Source organism: Trichoderma camerunense, assembly GCF_050948025.1.
Source record: "Trichoderma camerunense strain CBS 138272 chromosome Unknown V8C40scaffold_10, whole genome shotgun sequence".
Classification (NCBI taxonomy): Eukaryota; Fungi; Ascomycota; class Sordariomycetes; order Hypocreales; family Hypocreaceae; genus Trichoderma; species Trichoderma camerunense.
Window position 1 is genome coordinate 376,329 of NW_028145360.1, and position 27,425 is coordinate 403,753.

Here is a 27,425-nt window from a genome sequence, read left to right on the forward strand (position 1 = left end):
ATGAAGAATGTCAGTGACCAAACGTCTTGTTGCTGCGGCAGGGTGGTGGCCGTTAGGGACAGCATTCCAAAGGGACAGACAAGCAGAAGTCCGCCCTTGCGCTGGAGGCGATGATTCAGTGGCCGAAGCCCAGGGGAACAAAAAGGGAACAAAAGAAGAGGGAGAAGATCAACAGTCACTCTTCTACTTTGCTTTTTGAGGGCAAAGAATGAGTGATGAAGATGTGAAGCGACAACGGAAGGAAATAAACACAGTTGCTCACCCGATGCGAAGTCAGCGCAGCAAACAAACAATGCGCAGCCAATTGGCGAGAGGCGGGTTGTTTGGGAGACGGGCGGTGGTCTGTTCAGCCTGCCCGAAACAGAAACTGCGCTAAGGCGTCGCAGGTGGGGAACCGAAAATATGGAGGCTGTAACCACACGAGGCCACTTGCAGCGAGTGAGCGCGCTGTCTTAGCGGACGCAGCAGTGCTCCGTAGTGCCTAAGCAGGTGCTAATCAAATCAAATCCAGCTCCCACGATGGCCCACTCGCAACGAGCTTGTACCGGCCGTTGAAGCACGAGTAATTGATCAGATGCGATTCTAAGCGAAAGTCGAACTCGGGGCCAAGAGGGGGGAATCGATCGAGGCAGCACAGGCAGACGCAAACGATCGATGGTTCCCAAGGGTAGGAATAAGGCGCTCAGCAGAGAGGTAAGCGAAAGTAGAGGCGGTGGCAGCGAGCGACACGAGCCCAGCGGAACCGTTTCGAATAGAGCGAAAATTGGAACAACGACGCAGCTCGCGATGGGAACAGGCGCGATGAACAAAGTCGTGCCGATTGCAAGAAGCGACGCGCAAAGACACGCCGCGAGAACGAATGGAAGTCCCAGGAACTGAACGAGAGACGATGAGCGCGGCCTCGTCCCCAGCGCTCGCAGAAGAGATTCTGGTTGGGTTAGGGGGGAAGTTCGTCCAGGCGAGGAGGAAAAAGCGACCTGGAGCTGTACGGCGCCCTCCGTGGCTATTCTTGTCCCAGACACCAGACCAGCCCCAAAAGCAGGCGCGGGGGGCGACTCGGGGAGCATTTTAGGCGGTACTAGCCCGCTAGAGGCGCCGAGCCAGATGGCATGGCCTGTTGCGTTAGTGACTGGATTGATGGATACGATGTGCGGTTGACTTGCTCGCAGCTGCTAATTCGTTGTGGTGCTAGCACCAGTGGACATCTGCGACCTGCTGCGGAAGGTCCTGCATGGCCAAGGGGTACGGGCTTGGAGCCCATGCTTTGCCCCAGACGCCATGTACAGGCGTGGCGCTGGGTACCTTCCTACCTAGTCGAACCAGTCTCGCTTGCTTGGTTCCTGGATGTCAACGCTCTTGCGCTCTCGTGCTTTTTTTTTCCGCTTTTCTCATTGGCTCCTGCTGTGTTTTCTTACTCTTTTTCTTGATTTTTACTCCTTGTTTCTGATCTGCTTCTCAGTTTTCCTGTTTCCAACCGCATGCACGGGCGCAGGACTCCACAAGTGTAATTAAAGACGATCCTAATCTGTTGATTAATTAATACTCGTACGTCCACAAGCAGTACTGTTGTGCTATGATATATGGAACATATGATCTAGATACCCGCTCTCCACAGGTATCCTTTTTTTCCCCGTCCGAAAAACAGTTTTTAAGTCTAGGGTTAGACTAGAGTTAAGCACTCGTATCTGGTCAGCGGTGGAGAAGTAAAATGTTCCATCCATCGATTGCTACCCGGAAGCTGCAAAACAAAAACAGCGACATTGACATCAATGCTTTGTACTGTTTGATGATTGCCATCTATGTGAATATACTAAGTAAGTACATAAATGGAAGATAATCATTTTCATCAAAGTCTTGTGTATGGTGACAGATTCAGTGGCTTGAGAATCCCTTCACCTTAAAATCAAGCGAGTTACGCCACGGCCGCCACTGCATGAGCTGCCATCAGTTTGTTCCTGCCAAGCTTAATATGCTTCGTGCAATGGCAGGTACATGGGAAATGCATACATCAATTCATCGCAGCTTCCACATCCTACTTTGGAGATACACAACGTCGTCTCTCGCTTGGATTTTCTCTTCTCACCATCTCTCTGCCAATCCCATCGATGTCCTCGCCTCACTATTATTGATTCGACATGGGCCTAGTACACAGCAAGCACCAATCTTAAGTGTTAGCCCACCGCTGCTGGAGAGCTGACCAACAAATCAATTCTAACGTTGCATATGTAGGTACATGAGTTGGCCGTTAGCGTTCCGATACTCAGCCCCAGCCAGGTCGTTTCTCTGAGCTGCCGAAAAAAAGGCAAAACCAGCGAGATTTGGCATTCCAAGACCATTGCCCGTCCAGGATCAACCTCCAATTGACGAATCAACACTGCAAAACTTGACCAGACCTGTCCAATACGAAACACAATTCACCATCAAATACGTACGTTGTGCCTTAGTTCATCAGGGTAAGACAGCCGAAAGCCCGATGAGAAAATTGCCGAGTCACCAGATCTCACGACTAAAAGCGCTACCTTAGTTAGGCCGTCTCACCGTGCCATAATCGGAGAAAGTGTTAACATAGCATCCCACGGCCCCCGATATTACCATGTGACGTTTCGAAACCTTAACACTTGATGAATATGTCGTTTATACATTTTGGGCGGGCGGGTCGAAAGTCAAGCTTTAGTCCACGGCAGCGGCGTCACCACGACTCGACAGCGTGCCTCGTACTTCGTATTTTTTCGCAACTGGACCGCCACCACTGTCTTTCGACTTCGACAAAGTGTTGGAACAACTGAGTACAACGTCAGTGACTCGAGGCTTGAAACTCGATTTCCCTGAGGATACTTACCGTCCTCATTCATCACTGATGTCGTGCTCCTTACTTGCACGTGTACTTGTCCCTACCTAGAAGCAGTGGTACGGCTGGACGTTGCATCGACACCTGGACCCTGACCGGCGTTACAGTTGGCGCACTGCCCGGCGCTAATCCGAACCAAGTCTAGAGCTATATTACTAGCATCGAAACCGACAAAAAGGCGAGCAGCGTTCTAATGCACTCACTTGCGACAAACCTGGTCTATCTTTTTTTGTCTTCTTTCTTCCAGGCCAGGCACACGTTCTACTCGTCCAGTTGTCGCCGGCACAACTAACAGACCAAGGATCCGTCGTATAAAGTGGCGCAATATAAGCCGGCATCTGCATAGATAGCGCAGAGAACCAGAGCTCTCCCGCCGGACGCTCTCTCAAACCCGAGATATGACGTTGATGCGCGGGTTGCGGACGAGTACAAGTCTGTACTTACATACAGGCGGAGTGATGTGCAGCAGTGGGGACCACAAACCGACCCATTGATGGACGCTCTTATTCCGATGTGCTGGGATGGGGAACGCCAAGACTTTTGCCCTGTCAAATACGAGGCCACTTGGTGGTCTGGCAAAAGGGGACTCCGCCGTATCTTGAGCCCAGGGCAAGTCGGCTTCGGCAAGTCTGCTGCCACGGTGAGATTGCTTGTATTGTGAGTGCATCGTCTCAAAGTCAATTCTCACTCACATCGCCCAAGAAGAGAAGCCTTTTACCCACGGGGTCGAGACGCAGGGAGCTTGGACAACTATGGATCCAAGATGGGTCCCCATTCCAGCTGATTTTAACATTGGCTACACTACATAGTAGTACAAGTGCTACTGGGCAATAGTATCAACGGAGTCGGGTTGCTATTGCTCCATGCTTGTACATGTCTGCAGTGCTTTGGATCCCAATAAAGCCTTTGAAGAAAAGGAGGCTACTATCCAGCAAGCGCCTAATTGCTTGTTGGTTGACTGCATGGGAGATGCACATGAAGGGGGCAGCTGGACGTATTCGTAACAGACATGGGACATTTCACACTCTTCACCAATCATGGGGAGATTGCCACCACGATATGCCCCGGCCAACTATAAAAACTCTACTGCAACAGCGGCAATAGCTACACTCGGCAGGACGCAGGGATTTACATTGGGAGAATTGATGCAGTCCATGACAGATTCATGATCGGAGACTTGACATGGATGCTATATGAAAGGGTCCCAAGGCCAGCCATGCGCCTTTGCCGCTCACTGACAGGCTGTAGGAGCGGGCAATGACACACGGAATGGCTGAGAGGCTATCGAGTGAAGTGCTGGCTCGGGAGTTGAGGATGCCGGTAGGATGCCGCCTGAGCTCTTGGAGTATGTAAGGCGCTGGCCAAGCGGGCCGGATGCACACGCCCCCAAAGAAACATCTCGACATGATTTGACATGCTGTAGCGCCGTTGAGTGCTGGCGCCAAATGATCAAGTCGTACTGACAGGCGCACTATTGAGATGGCGCTTGCAACTGGAGTCTATCTATCCAGGGGAATTGTTCTTGTTTAGGCCATTCCATCCAAATCCGAACAAACAAGTAGTGCTAGCAGGGAAGAAGCCAGTCGTAACGTTTTCACTATGGCTTGACGGAATCACGAACGGCAAATCAAGACTGCGGGTGGCAGCCTCGCCTCGTTTTCGGCGGCGATCCGCTTTGCCGTTGTGGTTCTTCAACTTCTAGCCTGCCTCTCTTTTCTGAGGGCTGCTCTTGGAGGTCCCTTCGGGTAACTGTAGCCAATGACTGTCTGCAGAGACTTGGCGTCAAGGGTTTTCCAGATGAAGCAGTCTCCGATACTATTTCGTCTCATCTCCACACTGCCACGAGTTGACACGAGTGGAAGCAGAAACGAGAACTAAAAAAAGAATGACAGAGGTCAAGAGAGGAAAGGAACACCAAGATGCAGGGACTCAAAGGTGATCCATTGGGGAAAAGTGGGAATATGGGGGGCAAACACAGCTTGTTCTTGGAGAATACAGATAAAGACAAAGCAAAGCGGCAAGGCCAGCATTGGCCTCCAGAGTGCCAGTTGCCGTATACCGGCAGATCTCGGCCGTAAAAGGGAGGTAATACGGATCTGTGGGCGAGTGCATTTTCTGTACGAGGTTTGGTAGTGTCGGATGACCAGCGAACTCTGGATACGACGCGGCATGATACCACTATGCCATGCGATGCCATGTCATGGAAAGGGGGGCATATTTCTGATGTAATGACTGGGAATCGGCTCTTGGCAGCATCTCGAAGCACACGCAAACGGTGGACTACCATGTACTTCAAGTGACTCCGCTGGCACCATCCAGAGGTCCGGTGTCAGGACAGGGCGGGATACGGCGTCTGGAGATGGTTGGAGTCCGCACTCCATTTTCGGGTGCAGGCAACCCGCCGTTGTGCGTTCTGGATGGACGCTGTCATGTTGCCCCAACCCTTGTGGCTGGTCAGATCCAGCGCAAAGCCGGCTTCCCGAACTAAGAAGGAATTCGCTGGCGGTTGACTGCATTGCATCCGTACCTACCTGGGTGCTGTCCATATGTATGACGGCTACGGAGCACTCTGTACTTGTACGAGCACAAAGTATGGGTATGGGGGTAATGCAAGCCCAAAGTGCTGGCCTTGGGACGTTGCATGACAGCCGGCAAGAGAAGGTTACGAGCCCGGGGTTTGGTCTCGTCAGACGTGCATGCGTTAGGAAAAGGCTGTGTAGGAAGTACGGGGATTCGACGCAGGGCCCGTGCCTGTATGTATGGATCTCGACATGTCCTGGTGCTTGAATGCCCGCAACTGCGCTTTCGATACGCTCGTATCCGCTACAGCCGCGACCTGAGTTGACGGAATCACTCACGACTTCGACATCTGTGAGCTTCTTCCCTCTTCGCCGCGCCGATTGCTTCATCGTGCTAAGGCCGATGTGGGCTCGAGATATGGAGCTTGGGCTTGGCATTGACGCAACAGTTTTGTCTGGCGCTGGGGCTATGGCCCGGAGCTGATGTGCAAGTTGAAGCTAGAGGGCAGTTGCTAAAGCATGGAGAATCGCTAGTGTTAGTCGAAGCCTAAACAGCAAGGCTAGACACTCGACGCCATCGGCAGGATCTTTGGTGTTTCGAGCACATATGCAAAACCGATATTTCGATCCCTCTTGTGAGAGGGGCCACGTATCAAGGGCACGGAGACGGAGCCCAGCCAAGGCTCAATCGCACTCAGCTGGATCCCCTCTTGCTTCACGCTTTGTTTCCCCTTGGTCTTGAATGAGGCTCTTTGTCTTGCTCGTCCTTCCTAGCTCGGCGCTTCTGTTTCCCCTCCCCTCCCCTTAGCGGGATGATGAGGCTCTCTGCTCAGGAAACCCCACTGCTCTAGCCTTCAGCTCTGCTGGATAGGAGCTGTAGCACCAACCAGAGTCGCCGTGGAAGCCTTGGAGCTGAACTTGAGTCAATGGCGTGCATTGACGAGACTTTTGTTGCCTTGTCCTTTCCATCTTGGAGCTGGTGGGCGCTGTTTTGGGAGGTTTTGTGCCTGGCTTAAAAACAAGATTAAATCCCGTCTCCCCAAAACAGGTGCAAAGTGACGACTCAACAGCCATAACCCCCGACTGGACCGTTGCTGGAGGCGCCCACGAACCCGCTAGCAGCGCCCGCCCACCGAATCGCCCGCTGGCAAATTCAATCCAGATTGCTCTGATCACTTATTTTCGGCCGACAGGAACTAAGGTTTGGCCGGTCCCTGGTCTGAGGTATGGACCTGTAAGAGCTCTCTCAACCCTTCTATGTAAGTAATGGATGGACTCGTACCCAGCCTTGGTGCTAACTGAACCTTGCCCACTCCGTATTGCCCATCAACCTAACCTTACCCCCTTTCTGGCGCTACTGTATTTCACGCCACCACATGCCATGGGTGCTGACAGAAGGATGCTAATACCAACAGCATTGAAGGCATTTGATTTGATCTATTCGACGAGTGTCTGATAAACGGGCAGCGACTGCACCGCTTGGCACAACTACCATCCCTTTGTGTCGATCTATTGATTCAATATCACGGTCCGGGTATTGGTACTACCTAGTAGTACTTGGTATCAATAGTATTGACTACAAGGAGTAGCCTGCCACTCACTGTACATCAAATTGCATCCAATTTGATTGACGGAGCACCGGCTGGACCTCAGCAGGTGCATCCACTGCAGCTACAGGCAGGCAACCTGGGCTCAAACTCGTAAATACTGGACCTGAGCTGCCCGCTGCAGTCAATACCTGGCGGTGCTTGGCCTGGCTGCCTGTGACCTGTAACCTGCCTGCGCGTCTCCCGCACCTGCTAGTGCTTGTACCCTCGCTGAGCCGTAGCGCTCCCTCCACTTTACTCATTTGGTAGGTACCAAGAGCGTACCTTGTCTTTGCCTGTCTCGGGCTGTGGAATTTTCCCTCCTCGCTGAATATCGTCGGCCCTCTCCCCCAACTTCCAGTCGCCTCTCCTCCTCCACCCCCCCCAGCCAGCGAATTTCCAGCTTCCTCCGAGCTGCTGCTGCCGGGCCAATTATTATTATCACCGCTGTCCTCTCGCTGAATCCCTTTGCCTCTCAGTTTTGTGCGCTCCTTTTGCTCACATCCCAGCGCAGTCTCGCCGTCGCACGCCCATCCAGTCGCTCGCTTTCTCCGCTGTGCTCCAGACGCCGCACCAACGACCAGAGTTGCAGACCTCGGCGCGCAATACAGCTGCGTTCGGCATCGCCAAATCGCTTGTCGCCGCGAGAAGGGAATACATCGATAATATCAGCATCGTTATACGACCAAGTTAAAAAATAGAGAAAGAGAGGAGATCGCAGCGGCACCGCCCGCAGCGCCTTTGCATTCGTTTCGCCATTCGCTAGTTGAACGGCATCATTTAGCGGCTACCTCTCCCACGGCTTGACGCATCTTATTGCCACGGAACTCTCTCCTTTATTTTTACCCTTGACTGTCCGCGGAGGCCAAGGAGACAACAACCTCATCGACGTGCCGGTCTGTCCGCCGCCACCATGGCCGCCGCCACCGCTTCGCCGCCCCCAACTGCCACTTCTCCCAGCTCGCCAACTCAACGAGACTCAGTTTCCATACCACAGGCCCTATCACCACCGAGGAAGCCAGTCGCAGGGACCGTGCGGAAGCCCGTACCGCAGGCAGCTCCAACGGCGGTTTCTGCAGAGGTAGCATCACCGCAGGAAGCTCCGGTGTCTCCCGGCCAGACGAACTCGGCGCATGATAGCTGGACTCAGCCACTTGATCTGAGCTTCAACTTGAATCTCAACGATGCGCCTCAACAATCAGAGGCAGTAGCTCCCCCAAAAGAGCAGGAACCGTTTACGGGACTGCTGAGCAGCCCCGTCTCGGGTTCTCTCGACTTACAGCTTCCGTTCCTTGAAACCTCGAAGCAACAGTCGTCCCAGGATGACGTCTCTAACCCGGCTGCTGCTGAGAGCAGCCTGCCCACACCTGACCGCGCCCCTCCGCCTATTCCACCTGCCGCTACGGTCAATGGAACCGATTCGACTGCTACGAGCTCTCGGGATCTTGTGCGAAAGGAAGATGTGGACAGAAATAGCCGTGAGTCCGATGAGACAACCAACCCCTCCCAAGAACCCGTTTCTTTCAAATCTTCGGCAACAACGAGCGCAAGCTCATTATCGGGTATAAACGAGGGACCGGAATACATCCCCGACGAAGACTCTCCCGGCAGCTCCATCATCGAGGGCAACTTGCCTCGAGGCGCGTCGATGCAGCAGCTTCAGTATCGCAAGCAGGATTATCCACCCCGCGTATCAAGTGTTCCGAACGATGGCATTCGCACTCCCTCTAACCCGGAATTGGTGGACAGCGCAGGCAATATCAAGCGCCACCTGACTCCCACGTTCAACAACATGAGCAGAAGCTCCCTGCCGCGTCCCCAATCTGCCTACTCTGTGCTCTCTGAGGGGCAGCGAGGGCGGTCGCCTGCTTTGATGCCTGGTGGCTCACATATGCGCGCTCCGTCAGTCCAATCGCGAAAGTCGCCTGATGTCCGCAATTCTACATACGCCGAGCTTCTCAATGTTCCTTATCCCCAGCAGGCTCCGCCGCCCATCACTATGGACAACTCGGGGCTTCGTGGTGTCGTGGGCAACAATGCCTCGCTGCTCAGTGTACAGAAGACACTTGAGATGTATCGTCAGAATGTCAAGAAAACCAATGATTTTACGGTTCAGTATTCTTTCGCCGTCTTCTTGATTTCTGTGGCTCAGGAGCAGGGGCTGGATTTTTCTGATCCCAAGGGACGCAAGAACAGCCCGCAGCCGTTCCGCGACCTGGACAGCCCCATTGTTGAGGCCACCGTGGCTAGCCCTACTGAACTGGTCCGGGAGGCCAAGCAGATCTTGCAGCGCCTGGCCAGTGGAGGTTATCCGTTTGCGCAGTACTACCTGGCCGATGGCTATGCCTCTGGGCTCTTTAACAAAGGCAAAGAAGACTACAACCAAGCGTTCCCTCTCTTTGTCCTTGCCGCCAAGCATGGCCACGCCGAGTCCGCATACCGAACTGCTCTCTCCTATGAGTTTGGCTGGGGTTGCCGAAAGGACCCTGCTAAGGCGGTTCAGTTTCTACGCACGGCTGCCTCTAAGAGGCACCCGGGAGCCATGACCCGCCTCGGCAAGGCATGCCTTTCCGGAGATTTGGGCGAGAAGAGATATCGTGAAGGTATCAAGTGGCTGAAGCTGGCTGCAGAGTCCGCTGATGCGCAGTACAACGCCGCCCCTTACCAGCTGGGATGCTTGTACGAGACGGGCTATGGCGACGATATATTTCTCGACCTCAACTATGCGGCCGAACTGTACACACAGGCTGCAGAGCTGGGCCACCCAGAGGCCAACTTCCGCATGGGTGACGCTTATGAGCATGGTCATCTCAACTGTCCGCGAGACCCGGCGCTTAGCGTTCACTTTTATACTGGTGCTGCTGAACGTGGACATGCTCCCGCCATGATGGGCCTGTGTGCCTGGTACATGGTTGGTGCTCCTCCAATGCTAGAAAAGGACGAAGAAGAGGCTTATGAGTGGGCTCGCCGGTCTGCCGATATGGGTAAGTTGCAAGATTTGTTCTTCGATATCTTCACTTTTTCGTTAAGTATGACCGCTAATTACATTGTTTTTAATCCGTCAGGTTACGTCAAGGCTCAGTACGCCATTGGATACTTTACGGAGATGGGTATTGGCTGCAGACGAGACATTCTTGAAGCTAATGTTTGGTACGTGAAGGCTGCAGATGCAGGCGATGAGAGAGCCAAGCAGCGGTTGTCCATCATCCAAGCAGCTGTGAGCGGCCAGGGAACTCCTATGGAAGTTGGTGCTCCGAGAAACAGCAAGTTAGCAAAAGGAGGCAAAGACGACAAGGACTGCGTTGTCATGTGAGAAGCTGGGAAGAAGAAGTGAACGAAGGGAAAGAAAGAAGAACGAAAAGAAGGGAGGGAAAATGATTACCTTGCACTCAAACCAAACTCAGGCGAAAGAACGACATAACACGAACAAAAAAGAGCAACGATTAGGCGGCCGCGGCATGATTAATACGAACAAGCGAGCTTTGGAAACTTTCTGACGACTTTTCTCCTTGGATATTTTGAGAGATGGACTACCGTCGGAAACTCTCCTTGATAATATTTTTTCCGCCTTTTTTTCTTCTTATTCTCTGCATACCCGCGCCGAATTTTGTCCTGGAAGCTTTGATATTCACGGGCGTGGCCTCACGACGTTTATGCCAAGTTTTGATCTATATCTAATATTGAGAGCATATGCTGCAATTTTCTGGTTCATCGATGCAGGGCCTTTTAGAGCACCACTTGGAGAGAGGGATAGGGGGTGGGAACAAGGTCGGATTTGACTTAGAGGACTGTATTCCCTCGCAAAAAACACATCATTTCCTGGCGAAGGGGAAACAAAGCAAAACAAAAAAAAATCTTCAAAACGGTTGATACAGCAGGCATTGTTAAGTTGACTGAATGCTTTTCCATTTTCATTTTATTTATATACCTATACATACGACGAAGGCGAGGCTGGGGAGAGGGAGAGAGAGGGAGAGACTCTCCCCGTCGCCTTTGAGATTAATGTCTTGTTTTCGAAGGGGAATGAGAGCCTACACTGCACTTTTCTTCTTGTTCTTGTTTTGGATGCCACTCGTTTTTTGCATATTTGAGAAGAAACTGCGGAGGTATGGAAATTGGACAAAGCTGCGCTGCCGCTGTGTTACTTCCTTACAACTCTTTTCTACCCCTTTCCTCTCCTTTTTTTTCTGTTTAGTTTTTTGTTCTAACTGCTCACGGTGGCGTTATGGGAGTTGCATCAACCAGTTTGTGCCGTTGGATATTGGCTCTGCTTTTCACTTTTTGTTGCGCGCGTGCGTTGCTGTGTAGAGGGAGTTGGCAAGTTAAGTAGCAAAAAAAATGCATCCTGCTTGGGAGCAGATAATATGGGCATTGCATGCTGCGTCTTTATTTAGAGAATGAAAACTGAATAGTGAGATTTTGTCTTTTGCTTGGTGACGCTTTGATGGTGTTGACGGCTTGTACTTCTGGTAGACAATGTGGTTCTTGGTTGCTTCTTGGAGATGGAGATTTGATGTATTAGAGTGATGGGTAATTGGGGATAGTTATTATTGAAAGGGGCTGTGGTATGTATTAATTATACCCTGAATATTGCAGTATTACGAATAGAAGTCTAAAGAAAGAAGTTATATGGTGAAATCTTGTGTAAGGTTCAGATAATCCGGACGATAAGTTTTGGGAATGCCCTATTCAGCACCCCAATTTTGCTATTCAGCATCCCGTGATAACGCAAATCATACTGAGTAGGTACTGGACAAACAGAGTAATCGAAATGAATACCCGTTGACTGAAAATACATAGATGGGTAGCTATGATAGCTAATACTAGAGGAATGTGGCTATACTACGCTTTCCCAGGCTGAACTGCATTTCAGAGGGCATCATGGGACCTGGGAATCCCACAGTACACAGAGTGACACGGAGACGAAAAGAAAGAAGGAGATGGAGAGGATTAACTGGCCACGCTGCGTAATGTCTGGTTGCCGGGATGAGAATGTGATTCCATGGCGAGTGAGCATTTTGTGAGGCGGGTTGCTTTTGGCATACCAACAGCTGGTTGGTTCATCGTCCCGCCAAGTATCACGTAACATGTCCGCAATGACGGCTTCGGTACGGATCGAGCTTCCCCCGAGGTTACACCAAAGTTCATCAGTTGATGCATATCTGTCTGTGTTACCATCAAGGCGCATGCGGGGGAGGCCCTTTTCCGTGACACAAAGCATGCAAACAAGTTCGTCACCCTTTGGCCAAAAAGCCCCAATTTACCTTGCACTCAATCTGCGACGAGGCTAGAGATGAAAAATATTGAAGCTCGACTAGCCCGGATATCTGGTCGACGGAACCGATCAACACATGTGTCGTCACCGGAGCGTCTCGATTGGACAGATGGTGAAACGGGAGTGCCTGGCAGACACATGTCACTATATTAAAATCCGTTGTGATAATGTCATGCGTTGCCTGGAAGCAAGACTAAGGTTGGCCCGGCGCTTTTCACAATGACACGTGCGGGCTATGCAGCTTGTTACCCCTGCGAGCCCCACAGAGCTGAGACCATCATGGGTCGATCTTATGGCAGTTGAATGTTCAAATTGCAAAGTCCCAATGAATGTCTGTGTACAGCAGAGGGAACTTTGCATGTGATTCTCATAACGCTCGAGATGCTCAGGATATGCCATTGCATGTACCATTGGGCATAGTTGTGGCATCTCGAAATCACTCGTTCATATGCCGGGTCATCCAACTACCCGGGGATGTAGTGAATAGCTTGACATGTTCGTTCCATGGAGAGGCTTCCATTCTCACGGCCATGGTAGAATATGCCAAGGGACCCATTCAAACCCTTGACATGCACCCTGTGGCGGCTGTGGCTGCAAGCTCTTAAGCGGAATATGCTTCGCAGGGGGAGCTGGTCACTCGGCCCACCGAACCGTGATGCATTATTGGCTGGTGTTTCCAAGGCTGCGTCATTAATGGGGCGTGTCAAAGCGCGTCAGACACGCGTGGAGGCGCGTTTCAATCGTCACCAGGCCATGGCTGAGGCGGGTATCGATAATGGCTCTGGTCGAGCCCCTCACGATGTGATGATGTGAGGCAATTCACGCTCACATATGCCAATTGGGGCCTCAGTGCGGAGATGAGGCCGAGTCTCGATGAGTTTCGATCCGATAGGCCCCTGAATTGGCTCACAGCGGCTATGTAAAGGCCGATCCTGAGGGCATCGAATGGCAAGCTGTTCTTGTTCGGATGGACGGCTCTTGGAGAGGATAATGGTAGGCTGATGCCAATGACTCGGTACTAGGCTGGTTAGGATAGTCTCAGTAGAGGAGAATACGGCCAAGCTGACCGTGAACACCTGAACACGAGCTCGTCGGATATGGGTATCGCCGGTGCCAATAGTTGCCGGCTATTGGCACTGAAAGAAACACCTGCCCTCCCTCCCTTCGGCTTTCTTGTCAGCTCGGAGTGTGCTTGTCATCCCAAGCCACTTGCACGTACGAGTACGAACGGGCAAACAAGTTAATGTCTCTCCGGGATCGTCTTGCACAACCATGCCCTCTACGACGTGGACGGGCAACCCAGACAATAGGCCAAACCATTGATCAGCTGGAAAGGATGCGTCATGATGGAAAGGAGAAGAGGGATCGAGATCGCAATGGCTTTGACCTTGACTCCTTCCAAGGGCTCACGGTCTACTCGGAACAACTATTGTATACCAGGGGGGAGGGCAAGCAACTCCAGTTTAGAGGGAGGCACTGACTTCATTGATGACGCTACTGGCATCGTGCAAATCTCTGTCTTGGGGAATCATCGAAGTCGTTATCATCATACAGTATGAGAAGCTGGCCGGAATACACGGGGAAGACGAAGCGAAAGAGGCAGAGGGGAAACAAGAACTTGTCAGCGGCGCATTATGCCGGAATCTGGCCCGGGCTCCGCACGTTTTCGGGCACAAAGAGCAGATCCCATTCACGGTGGACATGGGGGGATGCTGGTTTGCATGGCGTAGAGCTGTAACAAGACCAATATACCGTACGAGCAATATCACAGTGTCCCTGGATCAGAATGTGCTGGAATCAACGGAGGAGCTATCGAATCGTCACTTGACGAAGCGTTTCCGATTTCATCTGGTCTGCCATCTCTTGGCAATGTTGGGTCTTCCGTCCCTTTGCTGCAACTGATGAAAAGAGGAGTTGAACTAACAAGGGCGAGCCGTTCCTCTTGGTCCCGTGCCACTAAAGATGGGCTTGAAGCTGTTAAACTTGGTGCTACTTGCATGTAGCTAGTGTGAGTGGAGAGAGAGTCGGCGAGAGGGCGAAAAGAGAATATGCGAGCAAGTGTGCAGGTGTGTGTGACCGAGACAAGACGCATGGGGATCGATGGGGCAGAAACAGCTGCTGAAGAAAAAAAAAGAGGCGAGAGAGACAGAGACTCCCTCAATGGACCAAAACTAGCAGCTTGGGCAAATTGCCTTTCTGCCTCCTCTTTTTCTCTTTCTCGCATGGCTCCTGCTGTCAGGGCGTTCCCGTGAGACCACATCCAAGACAGTCCCCCGCAATGCTTTGCAGATGACGACTTGACTCTCGGTAGATAGCAATCGCAATGGGTTGATCCAGGCAGGTCTAGAGGGCTTGGCGAGGGAGAGCAAAAGGGCTTCGACGAGGGACAAGGCGAGACAGAGATTCGCAAAAAAAGAGGTGCCCAACGTCCGTGTCCGCGTGCGGCACAGTGTTGAAGCCCGCCGTGAGCTTGTCCTGTAAGAAGCTCGTACTGTAAGCTCCGCCGAATGTTGCACCAGCGGTTTTTCCCTCATGGCCCTGCAAGGCGCGCCTAAAGTGCTTGCATGATGGAGCTTGGGCTGACTTGGGCGGGTGAAGAGACACGAGGCCACACAAAAAATAGCAGAAACACGAGGCCCAAGAGCGAGAGATTGCGGGGGAGGCGGTGCAGCGGCACGTTGGCGAACGGATTGAGAAATTCGTCTGGTTGTTTTGTATGTTTGTAAGGGCACGGATTCGTCCTTGTTTGCTAACAGATTTGCGGAGAGAGAGGAAAACAGAAGAAGAGTTGTCACTGAACTTCACGGTGAATCTCAGGAGAGGTGAGAGAGATGCAAACGACACTAAAAACTGAGAGTGCACCAAGTACCGTCGCCGCATTTGGACTGGTGGGCCTTCTTACTGGAGAGAGTATTGGCGGAAGCCGTGTGCAAACTGTCAGAAAAGCACCGTGCATTATTCTCCTTTGTAGGTACCCGTGCCGTACTGCTGCCCGTGCGAAAGCAGTCTCGTCTCAAGGCACTTTACGCGCAACCGGAACGCAGCAAGTACTCAGCGGCTACCCATCCGCTACCTCAGACCCGCGCCAGACGTCAATCCGCATCCGGCTACTACCAACCCCTGTCCCAGGGCAGCAGCCGGACCCTCCAGGCCGTCAAGGCCCCCTAAAAGCACAACCCCCTGTCGCTGAATATTGGCGCCTGGTGCTGAATTTTTCCAAGCGTCGCTCGCACGGTGCCCGCCGTTGCCCAGTTTTTGCACCTTGTTTGGCCCTTTTCGACCCTCCCGCTGCCAACTGTCTCTAGTGCCTGAAGGGTCCTCTGGGAACGCTAACACTAACGCCCAATTCTGCGGATGGCCCCCTGCCATGTCGCATCCATGATCCCCCCCCAGGCACCGCCCAGCGCTCATATTACCTGCGCTTCGCCCTCCCGCTCCCGCATCTCCAAGTTTCTGCAACAACAATAACAACAGCTTCATTCCTTTGAATAACGACGAATTTGCCCACCCTCGGCTGCTGGCATCCGCTATTATCTAATACGCCGTTTTATCTTACCAAGTTACAACTGTGCAATCAGCGTCCATTCACTTCCCTTTCGTCGCCGCAGTCAATCAAGTCTGCCTGCTGGCTTGTGAGAGCGCGAATCCTTGAACATCCAAGTCGCGACAACAACAACCAAACATCCAAGCGCAGCTGGGCGCAAATACTCAAAAGACGTTTCTCCCAAGAGACCCAAATCTATAGAATACTACAATCACCTGCGAAGGAAAAGAAAATACCACCATCAATCAACATGCTTCTCCCGTCCGCGTTCTCCTGCGATGGCGGATCGCACGCCGCGCCTCAAGCCAGATCACAGGCCGGCCGCTTCGTATCGCCGCCCTCCAGCCCTACGACTCTTTCTGCTCAATACTCCATCGACAACATCATGAACACCTGCCGCTCCCTCCAGTCTCTCATCTCCATGACCGCCTCCAACACCGACCACGGCGCGCTTGCGCCCGCGCCCACCCTCACGCAACTCCCTACGCCTCCCCTCGCACATGCCCCGACGCCCATGAAGTTGCGCCTGCGGTCGCGCGCCGCTAAGACGGACGGCAAAGGCGACGAGACTCCCGTGGCGAGGAAGAGGATTGCGAAGCGCGCGCCCCCGAGAGGCGTCAACAAACGCCGGCGCGACGACAGCGACGACATGGGGCGCAACGACGAGTCCGACATGGACACTGAGGCCGAGCTGGAGGCTGAAGCACTACAAATCCCGCCCTTGTCATCATCATCACCGCAGGCGCCGTCGACGCCCAAGCGCGCGCGCATCTCGCCCGAACAACTGCCCCTGGGCCTCGAGCGCTCCGACTTTCACAATGTCCACCTCCAGGAAGGCAGCGCCTTTGACCAGGAAACAGAAAAGCCTGGCACAGACGTCCAAGTTGAGGCGGACGGCACTGAATGGAGCGTCGAAGACGACCGCGTCCTTGTTGAGCTGGTGCTCGAGAAGCTGAAGCTGTCCAAGATGGAGTGGAAAGACTGCGCGCGAAGTCTGGGCAAAGACCGACACAGCGTCAATAGGCGCTGGAAAAGCCTCATCATGAACGGCGACATTGGCGTCAAAACGAGGAGTCGGCGAGCGAGAATCCACTCGACTTGGCGATGAGCCTTCCTATCATTCACTTACAATCCTTTTTATTACTACACTTTATTTTTCCTTGTTGTACTTTTGTGGGGGAGGCGTCGAATCTGATCAAGCTAGCGGTGTATTATTTACTACCTACCTACTAATATGTCTGTCTTTTCGACAACTATTTTGTTTTCCTTTGTCAAGATGGCTTGTTGGCTTATTACCTCTTTTTTAATCCTGTCAAGCATTGTACCAACAACAACATCCTACTTTGTCAATTCATCATCTACCTGTAAACAGCGCATATTTTCGGGCACTGGCGTCGAGGGGAAAAAACAAAGGCAACGGGGAGACTCACTACTACTAGGTCCTACCACCTACTATTACTTGTACGCTTTTTCTTTTTTTTTTATTGAGGCACACCTGGATTTTGGGTGCCGTGGATATTATTACCTTTTGGACTATTACAACAACTATTACTACGGTATTACTACTACCGCTACTTATTACTTATTACTATTACTAGCTGGATCAGCACAATGAAAAAAAGATATCAAAATAACTATTACGAGTTTCTGCCTGTTCGTGACCTTTGGTACAGCCACTTACTTTACCGTAGTCTGTGTAAATGGGCGCCCTCGAAACGTCATCAAGGGACCACTCAGAGATCGTCACGATCCATCGATGCAACCACTTTAACGGATCCCTTGAAGAGAAAAAAAATAGCCACGTTTTGTTTCACACAAGCTGCTAAATCCGCCGAAAGAAGCCATCTGTTGAACACATCCCAGGTATCCACGCTTCCAGCCTCCTCGCCCCTTTAGCCAAGGGAGGACAAATACACTTTACTCCTTTCGCAGTTTACCTTTCTGCAATATGTGTGCCTTTGAGACTGCTCAACGGATTCAACTTGACACGTATTTGCTTTGGAAAAGAGAAACCTGTAGTTAAGCTAATGGATTGTTATCTTGCATGTCAAACTCGTGAAACCTCGTGAACATGTATAACCAACATTGCACAAAACCTACTCTTTGCTTCAAAAATGGATTGATACAAGCGTAGAAACAACAGGAGTATTACATACATAACAAGGGCACAAACTTTTAAAAAGAGCCAAAGGGAAACAAAACATCGCTAACGACGAGTCAACACTCCCAATCCATAAAGGGAAACCCGTCTACTCCGTATAAACCTCTTAATCCTAACTCCAGCCATCCCAACGCCGTGACTTTCCGTGGGTTAGTAGTCCATATACAAAGGGAGCCCTTCAATATGCAATCGGGCCTGTCTCTCTCACTCCCTTCAGTTTGTAAGCCCAATACTCGTGTACTCTTTCAAGGGATCTGCTCCCAGCTAGTAATAGACTCAATGGTCACTTGACTGATCGATCCAGATTAACAGCTTTGCTGCAGATACAATCACCTCGCTACATCTGCTTTCACCCCTTTATTAACATTGGCATCAACGTAATCTCTTTTCGCTTTCTATATGTAATTACTACTTTATATCTCCCTAGCCATTCATCCTCCTCTCCTCTATTCCCCCCTCCCAAAAATAATAAAGCTCGTAAGTAGATGACAAAGTTATCATGCCATCTCATTCTGAATTGCAAAGCAACATTATACCAGCACTGTATCATGCGTGTACGTCGGTATCCATGCTCACCAACCAGACCCCTCGCATAGCTGGTCGACATATAATCCATACAAAGTCAAATAAAAAATATAAACAGAACAAGAACGTAGCAAAACAGGCTCATGATGTTAAAGCTAACGCATGCATTTATGCCTCTTCTCTATCTTCTTTCTCTTGAATCTTCCCACGCTCCTTTTGATCATGCTGCTCTTTCAAATGCCGTTCATTAAGACAATGCCTTTGTTTTTTTTTTTAAAAAAAAAGAAAAAAAAAACCATATAGAAGAAGAATAGGAAAACCAAGGTTTCTGCAATGATTAGAACGGACTGGCCTCACCGGCCTACGGGGGCGTCATCTGCTCTTCCATCATCTTGCGAACTTCCTGCTCGAGGTTCTTGCTCGCGTCTGCGGCGTCTTCCTCAATTGCACCGGTAACCTTGTTTGCCAATTCAATCTTCTTTTGGCAGGCCTTGTATATCAATTCCTCGATAGTGTGCGCTGAGATGAGCCGGATAACTTCCACGTCTCGCTTCTGTCCCAGGCGATGGGCGCGGTTCTCCGCCTGGATGTCGTCTTGTGGGTTATCCGACTGGTCAAAGATGATGACCTTGTTGGCTGACGTCAAGTTGATGCCAGTGCCACCCGCACCCGTAGTTAGTAAAAAGACGGGGATGCTCGTATCTTGATTGAATTCGTCAATCAGCGTCTGTCGTTCTGACACATTGGTGTTGCCCATGAGCACGCGATGATCAATGTCCTTGCGCGCGAGCACCTCTTGCAAAAGCTCAATGATTCGCGAAAACTTGCTAAAGACCAGGACTCGATCACCATTCTCCTGGTACTGTTTGATAAGATCCAAGAGCTTTCTGATTTTGCCGCTGTCAAGCTCTGTTGTAGGGGGGATGTCGAATTCCTTTAGTAAGCGAGGATAATCGCGGCACCAAAGATGAAGCTCAAAATCGGATGAGTTCTTGAGCTCTTGTATGAGATGCTTGATATCTGGCTGATGAAGCTCTGATTGTGGGAGCCTGTCCATTAGTATCTTGGCCATCTCTGTGATTTTCTCGTCTGTAAACTGGCGGCGGAAGAGGAGCGGGTGCAGCGCCGCCTTTCGCAGTTGTATCCAAACGTTGTTCTGATCGTTTTGACGACCACGGGACCCTCGTGCGGTGCGCTGTGACGGCTCCATCTTGAATAATTCTTCGTATTCATCGTAGACCTCCTTTTGCTCCTTGGGCATGTCGCAGTGAACAACTGTGCAAATCTTGCGAGGCATATCTGATAAAACCTGATCTTTACGACGCTGCAAGATGAACGGCTCTAGGATTGTCCTCGCGCGCTTGACTCGTTCGCTGTATAAGAAAGCGCCATTTGTAACATCGCGAATTGTGACCTTTTGGCTGAAGATGTACTGGATCTGATTCATGTAGCCGTCAAAAAGTCTCGGGTTGATGAAATTTAGGAGCGAAGTCATCTCCAGTAAGTTGTTCTGAACGGGAGTGCCTGCATCATGATACCATAGTCAGCTCTCTAGTCCCTTTACAACTGCCTCCTCATTATACATATCGAATCTCATCTATAAGTGGGCTTGATGGCACCTACCTGTAAGCAGCATCTTCCAAGCGGATGGAATCCTTCGAAGGTCCTTGTAGATTTTGGTTTCTGGGTTCTTCATCTTGTGCCCCTCATCAAATATGGCTGCGTTGAGGTCAAACGACCGCATGGCCGCAATGTCCTCTTCTGAATTGATCTGTGAATATGTGGCCAGGACAACATGGTAGGAGTCAGGGTCTTGCTCAACCATGTAACCAATCTCGGCACGTTCTGCTTGAGACCCTCGATACCCTATCACGGATAATCCAGGCGCAAATTTCTTGAATTCGCCGAGCCAATTGTTGTATGTACTGGGTGGTACCACAATCAAGTTTGGCCATGGCCGTCTGTCTTTGGGTTCTCTCGCATCCTCCTCTACAAGGTGACACATGAATGAGATAACTTGGCAGGTCTTGCCGAGACCCATTTCGTCGGCAAGGATACAGCCGATATCATAGTTGTAAAGAACCGACATCCAGTTTAGGCCATAGAGCTGGAACGGCTTCATTACGCAGTGACCGTCCATCATTTTCGGCTGACGGGAGACTAGGGGTTTCGAATATTTGGTACTGCTCAAGCTCGTCGGTGTTAGAGGAGCATCATCATCGGAGGGAGTCGATCTCGTGCTGCGTTTGTTCTGACCAAACATGTTGAGGTCCCAGGAATCGACAACTCCTTTAACTGCCTGGCCTTTGATTTCGCACTTGGCCACGACCTTGTCAATGGCGGTAACGGCGTCCATGAAGACTTCGACAGCATCCACCACGGTCTCTCCGATGCTGACCCTGGCAGATTTGCGGGCGCCAGGCTTCTTGTTGACGCTCACTCTCCTGGCCTGCATCAGGTCGTGGAAGGGGCGCTTGTCGATGATGGGTTTGAGAAGATCCTCCTTCATGCCCGTCATGGCTGCCAGCTCCTGAACGCTACTTTCATTGATGCAGTCAAGCACCTTGTCGTCATCTTCCTGGGAAGCTGGCGGGGATTCCTCTGCCTCGTACGATTCTTCTCTGCCGTCGTCTACTAGGTCTATGACTAGCGGATCGTCGCTCGAGGCCGGTTTAGGTAGTTCTTCCACGTCAGGTTCGAGTGTAGAGGCACGTCTCTTGCGTAGCCCTTGCATGAGTCGGCGCCTGGGCGGCGGGGGTTGTGGTTTGGGAGGACTTGAAGTGATAGAAGTGACGGAAGGAGAAGTAGCAGTGGGCTTTGAAAGTGAAAGCATTTGGCCCTTGGATACCAAGCGTCGGTTGACAGTAGGTTTCGAAGGAGGGTTTGCAATCCGGCTCTGAGTCTGAGTCTGGCGTGGAACATTGCGCTCCAGCCATTCTATTGAATCGTCCAAGTCGTTTCTACACGTCCGAAGGGCTTCCCTAACCTTATCCGACGGGTATCGATCGCCAAAAACGTCAAATATCTGCCGTAGCTTCCTTGTTGTCTCCTTTTCGTCAATGGAAGATGTGGGCTGTTTGTAAGCAAAGGCTGCAATCTGTGCCTTAAAATTCGTAGGGCGGATGTTTCCTCTCGGTGGCGTAAGGTCGTCATCGTCGTCTGAGATGAGATCAATGGGCTCTGGCGTTGGTCTCTTCTCAGAGACTGGCTGTGGTCGAGGGGGGCGGAAGACGGTGCCGGCCGGTGCCAGACGAGAGCCCAACCGCGTCTGCTGCAGCTTTGGCTGGAATGGCGACGATGCAGGAACCTCAATTACGCTCGGGGCGGGAGAGGAAGAGCCGGCCATTGTAAGCCCAGGGCGGCTAAGGACCTGCGTCGCCTGGGTGGTTGTGTCGTGATCTTTCATGAAGACTGACGGTGAGCAAGGGATCGTGTCTCCAGCCAGTTCATCCATGTCTTCCGCCGGCTGTTGTAATCGTCCTCGTCCGAGAGAAGGCGTTCGCGGTACAATGCCGAGATGCGCAATTGGTGGCAGCGGTGATGAGCTTCGTGCCATGATGAGGAAGAGAAGAAGAAAGAATTTCTTCCTCAGGGGGCGAGAGTGGAGGAGCCAATTAGTGAGGAAAAGCGATTTTCGTTCTCTCTAAGACAAAGAAGCTAAAACTTCCCGCCCGCAGCCTGACGCAGCACTGAGATGGAAGTGAGACGAAAGTGAGGAAACGATAGAAGAAAAAAAATCAACCAGGGTCAAAAAGAGATCTGAAGCACCCGCCCGCCAGATGCCCAGATCTAAAGTGGCGTAGAGATCGTACAAACGGGGAAAGCCGAAGAAGAAACTGGTGGCGGGTGTTTTGAAGCGCAACAAAGTGGCACTTTTTTGCAACAATTTTCGTGACAGCCTGAGACGCGCCGTGCCTAGAACACCAAGTCGCGAAGTCACATGACCACTTTACTCTCGATGCGGTGGCTGGAGGAAGTTTAGAAGGACAACATGACTGCTTGAGTGACAGCAGACGACAGGCTTAAGGGCTCTTAACAAGGACGAGATTCAGAGAAGATCGAGTTTCAACAAAGAGAGAAAAGACAACAAAGACCTCGAAAGAGTGAGAGCAAGCACGGGCAGGTACAGATTGGCATTTGCCCCCAGCCACTTTAACGGGTAGCGTTGATAAGAATAGCTGGGACCCTCTTCTGGCGAGAGCTCCATCAATCTTTGTTTCGTTAGTACGGGGGCCTCATCTCAATCTCATCTCATCTCAATCTCATCTCAATCTCAGTCTCAATCCTAACCTCACCCAGCTCTCACCACTAATCACCGACACCATCAAAAATGGCCACCCGCCGCATCGTCAACTCCGAAAGGACAATCCTCGAAAAAGATGACACGGAGGAAAAGTCCAACATCAGCCCCGCTGTCCCCAAGTGAGAGCGCTCTCATCTCAAAGAAAACACATATGCGCATTCCAGCTAACCAACTCCCCTCACCATCACCAGAGACGTCATCTACAAGCTTCTCGGCTTCTCTGCCGCCATGATCATTATCCCCATTGGATCATATTTTGCGACCGTCCATACAGTCTTTAACGGTAGCGCCCCTTCTTCGTTTGATGTAGACCAGCGCAGATTTAATAACTGATTCACCTTTACAATGCAGGGAACTCGTCGCTCGCCGGTGGTATGGCTGCTGTGCTGGCCAACGTTGTGCTTATTTCATACATAGTGGTAGCCATGAAGGAAGACCAAACAGATCTAAGAGAGGGCACAAAACCGGACAGCAAAAAGACACAGTAAATAGCCAGATGTGCGGGGCGCATCGCATCATAGTTGTTAATATCACATTTCACAAGACAGAACAGGAAGCAATTTTGTCCAATTCAGAAAAAGAATTCAAAATAGAAAAAAACACGAGAAAAAAAATAGACATCTCCTATTCATTATGTTTGTAGAGCCTGTCATCATCAACATGCGGATTCCTGAAATCTTACTCTCAGGAGACCACGTCTATATGCCACAATCAGCTTAGTCGACGGGGGGATGATTTAGCATCATTGCCATGAACAGATCCATGCTCTTCTTGCCATACATCTGAAGCAGACTATTACTCTCCGTCAGAGCCAACGGCAAGGATTTATCAACACCTCAACGCCACATACGGAGTTTATCCGCGTATATACCCATCCTCGTCCAGAATGTCATGTGCTAAGCGCTCCTAATAGAGCTCTTTCAAACAAACGAGTTTCCCAATGGTGCAAAGGAAAAGAAAAATGAAAAGCAAAAATGATGGTATCCCCGCCCAGCCGTATTCGTCTCTCCTAGACCTGCAATAATGGCGTAATTATAGGCAACAAGCAATGAATGCCCAAAAAACCAATCGTGAAGCAACTTAATGGAGCCTTTTCTACCCCAACAAACAAACAGACAGAAGACAAACAAAAGGGAGCCAAGTCCAGTAGAGCGTTCAAAGGAAAATGTAAAGGAATGATGATGATGTAATCGGGTATTTGACTTTCCAAAGACTTAGGAATTCTTGCTAAACCGGCGAGAAAACCAGCTCTTTCGCTTCTCTCCTCCAGACGGCGTAGTAGAGACCTGTCTCTTAAGCAACGAAGCCTCCTTTCTAGGGATCGCCGGGAGAGGATTTTGGTAGCTCGCAGTCGGTGGGCTTGGCATTTTACCGTTTCCAGGAGGGTTTAGGTTCACTGTCAAGGTCGGAGCCTTGTAGGACTGGGACTGGCTGAAAGCGATGCCGTAGTCGTTTACTTGCTTAGCCGGAGAAGTTCGATGAATCGAGCTGTTATCACTGCTAGTAGGGTCGGTTTGGTAGCCTGCGGGGTCGGAATTTCCACTGGCGGCCGCAGACGTCACTGTCTCATAAGAGCGATCCTTGTGAGGCAAAGGATAGACGTTTTGCTCTCGGCCGTAGTTTCGGAGGTGTGGTTCGGAAGCCATCCTTGGCTCTCGCGACGGGCGTCGCCCATAGCCGCTAGGGCCTGCATTCGTAGTATAGTAGCCGCCATTGTTGCTATATTGCTGATTGTCGTAGTAGCTGTTCCTCGTCGAGACAGGTGGTGGGCCTCCTCCGTATGGGCCTTCCTCTCCTCGAAAAGAGGCCGCACGGCTACCATAGTAGCTATCTTGAGGAAATCGTGGTGGCTGATTTGCTAATTCCACAGAACAAACAATGTTAGAATAACCAATGCGTAAGCTCCAATAGCGAGCATCACACCAACGTACCTTTATAGTAGCTGTTTCGACGGCTAAAGTTCGCAGCAGGGTCCGTTTCTAAACAAAAAATAGGGTTAGCTTGAGGCGCTTATCATGAAAGTTCTCCTTTGAATGAAAACATACCTGAACGATGCATGGACCTGCGCGCATAGTCGCCTTCAATGGCCGCCTCGAAGCTTCGAATGGTGTCGAGAGGTCGCTCCCATCGGTTGCGCGTCGGATTGGACAAATCAGGGTCGGCTAAAGTAGAATGGAGTGTAAGTAAGGACTGCCATTGGCATCAGACAAAGGAGAATCACGTACCTATCACGTTCCCGTAGGAATCCTTGTGTTGCATGGCGCGAAGAGAAGACAGTGACGACGCTGTCATCACAGCTTCGACAGCTATTTTACAAAGTGTCAGAAAAAGGACGGCCAAGCGAAAAGGCTCCTCAGGCGCGTTGCTGAGGAGAGGAACATAACATACATGGCTCCGCTTCATTCATGGCCAACGTGGGATCGGCCTTGCTGTGGAGGCGTCTAGAATCCTTTTCAGCGTGCGTTTCGTGCAGGTCGATCTTGTTGCCGACGCTGTTCTTGCGAGACTTGTCGGACAAGAAGCTAAATCGTCGCGAATTGGGCCTCTGCTGCTGCTGCTGCGCCGACTGCGACGAGAAGGCCTGCTGAGTAGGCGACGGGAGAGGGCGCTCCTTGTTTGCCGGAGTCGCCATGGTGCCTGATTCTGGGACTGGAGCTTCTTTATCTTGAGCTAGACGAGATAGCTGGGGCTCTTGCGACGACGGTGCCTAGGGCACTCGGCACGGTCGTGGGGATCGAGCGATCAATGCGGGTCGCAGAGAGGACGGACGATAATGTCCAAGGTTGACTCTTGTCGTCGTCGCACAGCAGTGCTAGTAATTAATGTTACGGGGGCCCCTGTCCAAAGCACAAATGGGGCGGGCACGGGTCGACGGCAGCCTGAGTCGAGTCGAAACAATGCTAGGATGACGAGCAAACTGGCCAGAAGAAGCGGTTTTGCGTGGAGCCCAAAAAATGAGACGGCCAACAGAGACAATTCCTGGCGTTGGAATTCTCGCGATGGTGTTGACGAGTCGCCGGGAGGGAATGGGCTGGGGGGAGGAGAAAAGAGGTTGGCGGAAGAGAGGTTGGGGGCGAGGCGAACGATGCTTCCGGAGCCTTTTGGCTATCAGAAGTGGAAACTGGGCAGCCTGTAAGAAGCTGTAGCCCAGTAGCTTGTGGTGCCAGAACTGCGTGGCAGCGGGTAACGATAGAGGGAATCTAGTGCTAGCAGAACGACGTGCCAGGGGGGGAGGGGTGTACGGAAGCGCTGCAGGCCAGGGAGCTGCGTCTGTACGCGTTTGGTACCTGATAGCGGCGCTGGGGAATGCCGAGAACGGGAGGTCAACCGCTTGTACAGATGCTGGAAGCTGCACAGGAGGGAATGAAATAGTCTGGTAGCGGTACCAGGGCTGCGACAGGGCACAGAAGCGGCGTGACGTTTGCTTTTGAAGAACCAAGCAAGGCGAAGGGAGAAGAGCCCTTTAGCGATGCAGAACGACGGTGGCAGGGGGGAACGGAAAGGGGGGAGAGGAAAGAAAGAAAGAAAGAAGATAACAGAAGAGAAGAACTGAACAGACGAAGGAGGTGAGATGGAGGCTCGGACAGGACAAAAAGACAAAAAGCACAACCTAGGTAGAAAAATGCAGCCGGGATGGAGATGGAAGGGCAAGGGAAAATGGGGAGAGCTTGTCGTGACTGCGATGCTGCAGATGAAAACGACGACGATGGTTTGATGGTCGATCCGATGCCTGCAAACAACCTTGTGGCTGAGCTACAGCACCAACTAGTCGTGCTCGTACCCGTAGGTAAGCAGCTGAATGCGCGCAGCTTGTGCCACCTTTGGAGTCTCTTTGTTCCGAAGTCGATGCTTTCTTTTCTTTGGGCCCGTCTTTTCTTCTCTTCTCGTTTCGACTGTATTTTTCACAGCTCGAGGTTGGGCGAATGAAGCGGCCTCGGAAGTTCTTGTCCGTGCCTCTCTGCTCGGCCCTGGCCTGGCCTGCCGCTTACTGCACAGTTATCAATGCAAGCAAAGTTCCAGGCACAAGGCACCAAGGCACAGGCACAGGTACTGCTATAGCCACTGGTGCTGGTACTGGTACTTGTTGAGGTACTGGAGCTGCGGAAAACGGGGTGCGGCTAGTGAATCGACCGACATCAAATGTGGCTGGTGCCGTCCGAGTCACATCAAACGTGTACTCTGACGCTCTGTCACCACATCAGTGAGCTGACGTCAATTGATTGCGCTTTGTTCCTCGGATTTGGCTCTTGTTCCGCGTCCAGTCCAGCATCAAACACAAGTCCAGTACGTGTACAGCGCGGCCTAGCCCAGGGGGGACTGGATTGCTGGAGCCGGAAGCTAGAAACAGGAGCTTGGTCCAGCTGGGCAGGCTTCTGGCGTCTGTCTATCTTTTTTTTTCTTCGTCTGAGGACGCGAGTGGCTAGAGGCCAAGAGCTTGCACACCACTACAGGGCTTGGTGCGAAATACTATGGAGCTGCTAGCTGACGATACGGAGTTCCTGGAACTGGTCTGCCGGTTTCCCCTGCTCCACTGACGGCTTCTTGAGCGACGATGACACAACCGCCCGTCTCAGACCGCATGCAGTTGTCTTGGTTAATATAAACAAGTGGAGCGCGTGTGTGTCTCGGCGCCACCCAAAGGCGACAATCGAGATGCGGCGGCT

The 27,425-nt window shown here is 51.5% G+C and overlaps 7 protein-coding genes across 7 annotated transcripts; 4 read left to right on the forward strand and 3 right to left on the reverse strand.

Moving 5' to 3' along the window:
* The first annotated feature begins 7,743 nt into the window (after positions 1-7,743).
* On the forward strand, positions 7,744-10,558 carry V8C40DRAFT_24883 (SEL1-like repeat protein). The gene is made up of 2 exons (XM_083216623.1): positions 7,744-9,937; positions 10,019-10,558. Exons 1-2 carry the CDS (start codon positions 7,867-7,869, stop codon positions 10,264-10,266), a joined length of 2,319 nt encoding a protein of 772 aa, XP_083072498.1. The 5' UTR covers positions 7,744-7,866; the 3' UTR covers positions 10,267-10,558.
* A 3,389-nt stretch (positions 10,559-13,947) lies between these two features.
* V8C40DRAFT_246485 (uncharacterized protein) lies at positions 13,948-14,290 on the reverse strand. Its single transcript, XM_083216119.1, has one exon. The coding sequence runs from the start codon at positions 14,225-14,227 to the stop codon at positions 13,994-13,996; it is 234 nt and encodes a 77-aa protein (XP_083072499.1). The 5' UTR covers positions 14,228-14,290; the 3' UTR covers positions 13,948-13,993.
* Positions 14,291-15,894: 1,604 nt separating this feature from the next.
* Positions 15,895-17,416, forward strand: V8C40DRAFT_24933 (uncharacterized protein). The gene has a single exon (XM_083216728.1). The coding sequence runs from the start codon at positions 16,023-16,025 to the stop codon at positions 16,878-16,880; it is 858 nt and encodes a 285-aa protein (XP_083072500.1). The 5' UTR covers positions 15,895-16,022; the 3' UTR covers positions 16,881-17,416.
* Positions 17,417-18,304: 888 nt separating this feature from the next.
* Positions 18,305-22,543, reverse strand: V8C40DRAFT_246489 (DNA-dependent ATPase FUN30). Its single transcript, XM_083216120.1, has 2 exons — positions 20,082-22,543; positions 18,305-19,982 (listed from the first exon to the last, which is right to left on the reverse strand). The coding sequence occupies exons 1-2, from the start codon at positions 22,012-22,014 to the stop codon at positions 18,820-18,822; spliced, it is 3,096 nt and encodes a 1,031-aa protein (XP_083072501.1). The 5' UTR covers positions 22,015-22,543; the 3' UTR covers positions 18,305-18,819.
* V8C40DRAFT_246490 (vacuolar ATPase assembly integral membrane protein VMA21) lies at positions 22,456-23,405 on the forward strand. Its single transcript, XM_083216121.1, has 3 exons — positions 22,456-22,880; positions 22,953-23,044; positions 23,113-23,405. Exons 1-3 carry the CDS (start codon positions 22,789-22,791, stop codon positions 23,247-23,249), a joined length of 321 nt encoding a protein of 106 aa, XP_083072502.1. The 5' UTR covers positions 22,456-22,788; the 3' UTR covers positions 23,250-23,405.
* V8C40DRAFT_246494 (DUF2406 domain-containing protein) lies at positions 23,315-25,892 on the reverse strand. The gene is made up of 5 exons (XM_083216122.1): positions 25,150-25,892; positions 24,987-25,067; positions 24,807-24,923; positions 24,693-24,740; positions 23,315-24,619 (listed from the first exon to the last, which is right to left on the reverse strand). Exons 1-5 carry the CDS (start codon positions 25,391-25,393, stop codon positions 23,976-23,978), a joined length of 1,134 nt encoding a protein of 377 aa, XP_083072503.1. The 5' UTR covers positions 25,394-25,892; the 3' UTR covers positions 23,315-23,975.
* Positions 25,893-27,210, forward strand: V8C40DRAFT_246496 (uncharacterized protein). Its single transcript, XM_083216123.1, has one exon. It carries the CDS (start codon positions 26,561-26,563, stop codon positions 26,942-26,944), a length of 384 nt encoding a protein of 127 aa, XP_083072504.1. The 5' UTR covers positions 25,893-26,560; the 3' UTR covers positions 26,945-27,210.
* Positions 27,211-27,425: the final 215 nt, after the last annotated feature.

Excerpts from the sequence above, each read along its gene's own strand:
- V8C40DRAFT_24933 (XM_083216728.1), top strand. The coding sequence starts at position 16,023 with ATGCTTCTCCCGTCCGCGTTCTCCTGCGATGGCGGATCGCACGCCGCG.
- V8C40DRAFT_24883 (XM_083216623.1), top strand. The coding sequence starts at position 7,867 with ATGGCCGCCGCCACCGCTTCGCCGCCCCCAACTGCCACTTCTCCCAGC. Across the intron at positions 9,938-10,018 it reads TCGCCGGTCTGCCGATATGG|GTTACGTCAAGGCTCAGTAC; the intron begins GTAAGTTGCAAG and ends TTAATCCGTCAG.
- V8C40DRAFT_246496 (XM_083216123.1), top strand. The coding sequence starts at position 26,561 with ATGCGCGCAGCTTGTGCCACCTTTGGAGTCTCTTTGTTCCGAAGTCGA.
- V8C40DRAFT_246494 (XM_083216122.1), bottom strand. The coding sequence starts at position 25,393 with ATGGCGACTCCGGCAAACAAGGAGCGCCCTCTCCCGTCGCCTACTCAG. Across the intron at positions 24,924-24,986 it reads TTCCTACGGGAACGTGATAG|CCGACCCTGATTTGTCCAAT; the intron begins GTACGTGATTCT and ends ATTCTACTTTAG. Across the intron at positions 24,620-24,692 it reads TCGAAACAGCTACTATAAAG|CAAATCAGCCACCACGATTT; the intron begins GTACGTTGGTGT and ends CTGTGGAATTAG.
- V8C40DRAFT_246490 (XM_083216121.1), top strand. The coding sequence starts at position 22,789 with ATGGCCACCCGCCGCATCGTCAACTCCGAAAGGACAATCCTCGAAAAA. Across the intron at positions 22,881-22,952 it reads ATCAGCCCCGCTGTCCCCAA|AGACGTCATCTACAAGCTTC; the intron begins GTGAGAGCGCTC and ends CACCATCACCAG. Across the intron at positions 23,045-23,112 it reads CGTCCATACAGTCTTTAACG|GGAACTCGTCGCTCGCCGGT; the intron begins GTAGCGCCCCTT and ends TTTACAATGCAG.
- V8C40DRAFT_246485 (XM_083216119.1), bottom strand. The coding sequence starts at position 14,227 with ATGCAAGTAGCACCAAGTTTAACAGCTTCAAGCCCATCTTTAGTGGCA.
- V8C40DRAFT_246489 (XM_083216120.1), bottom strand. The coding sequence starts at position 22,014 with ATGGCACGAAGCTCATCACCGCTGCCACCAATTGCGCATCTCGGCATT. Across the intron at positions 19,983-20,081 it reads TTGGAAGATGCTGCTTACAG|GCACTCCCGTTCAGAACAAC; the intron begins GTAGGTGCCATC and ends ATCATGATGCAG.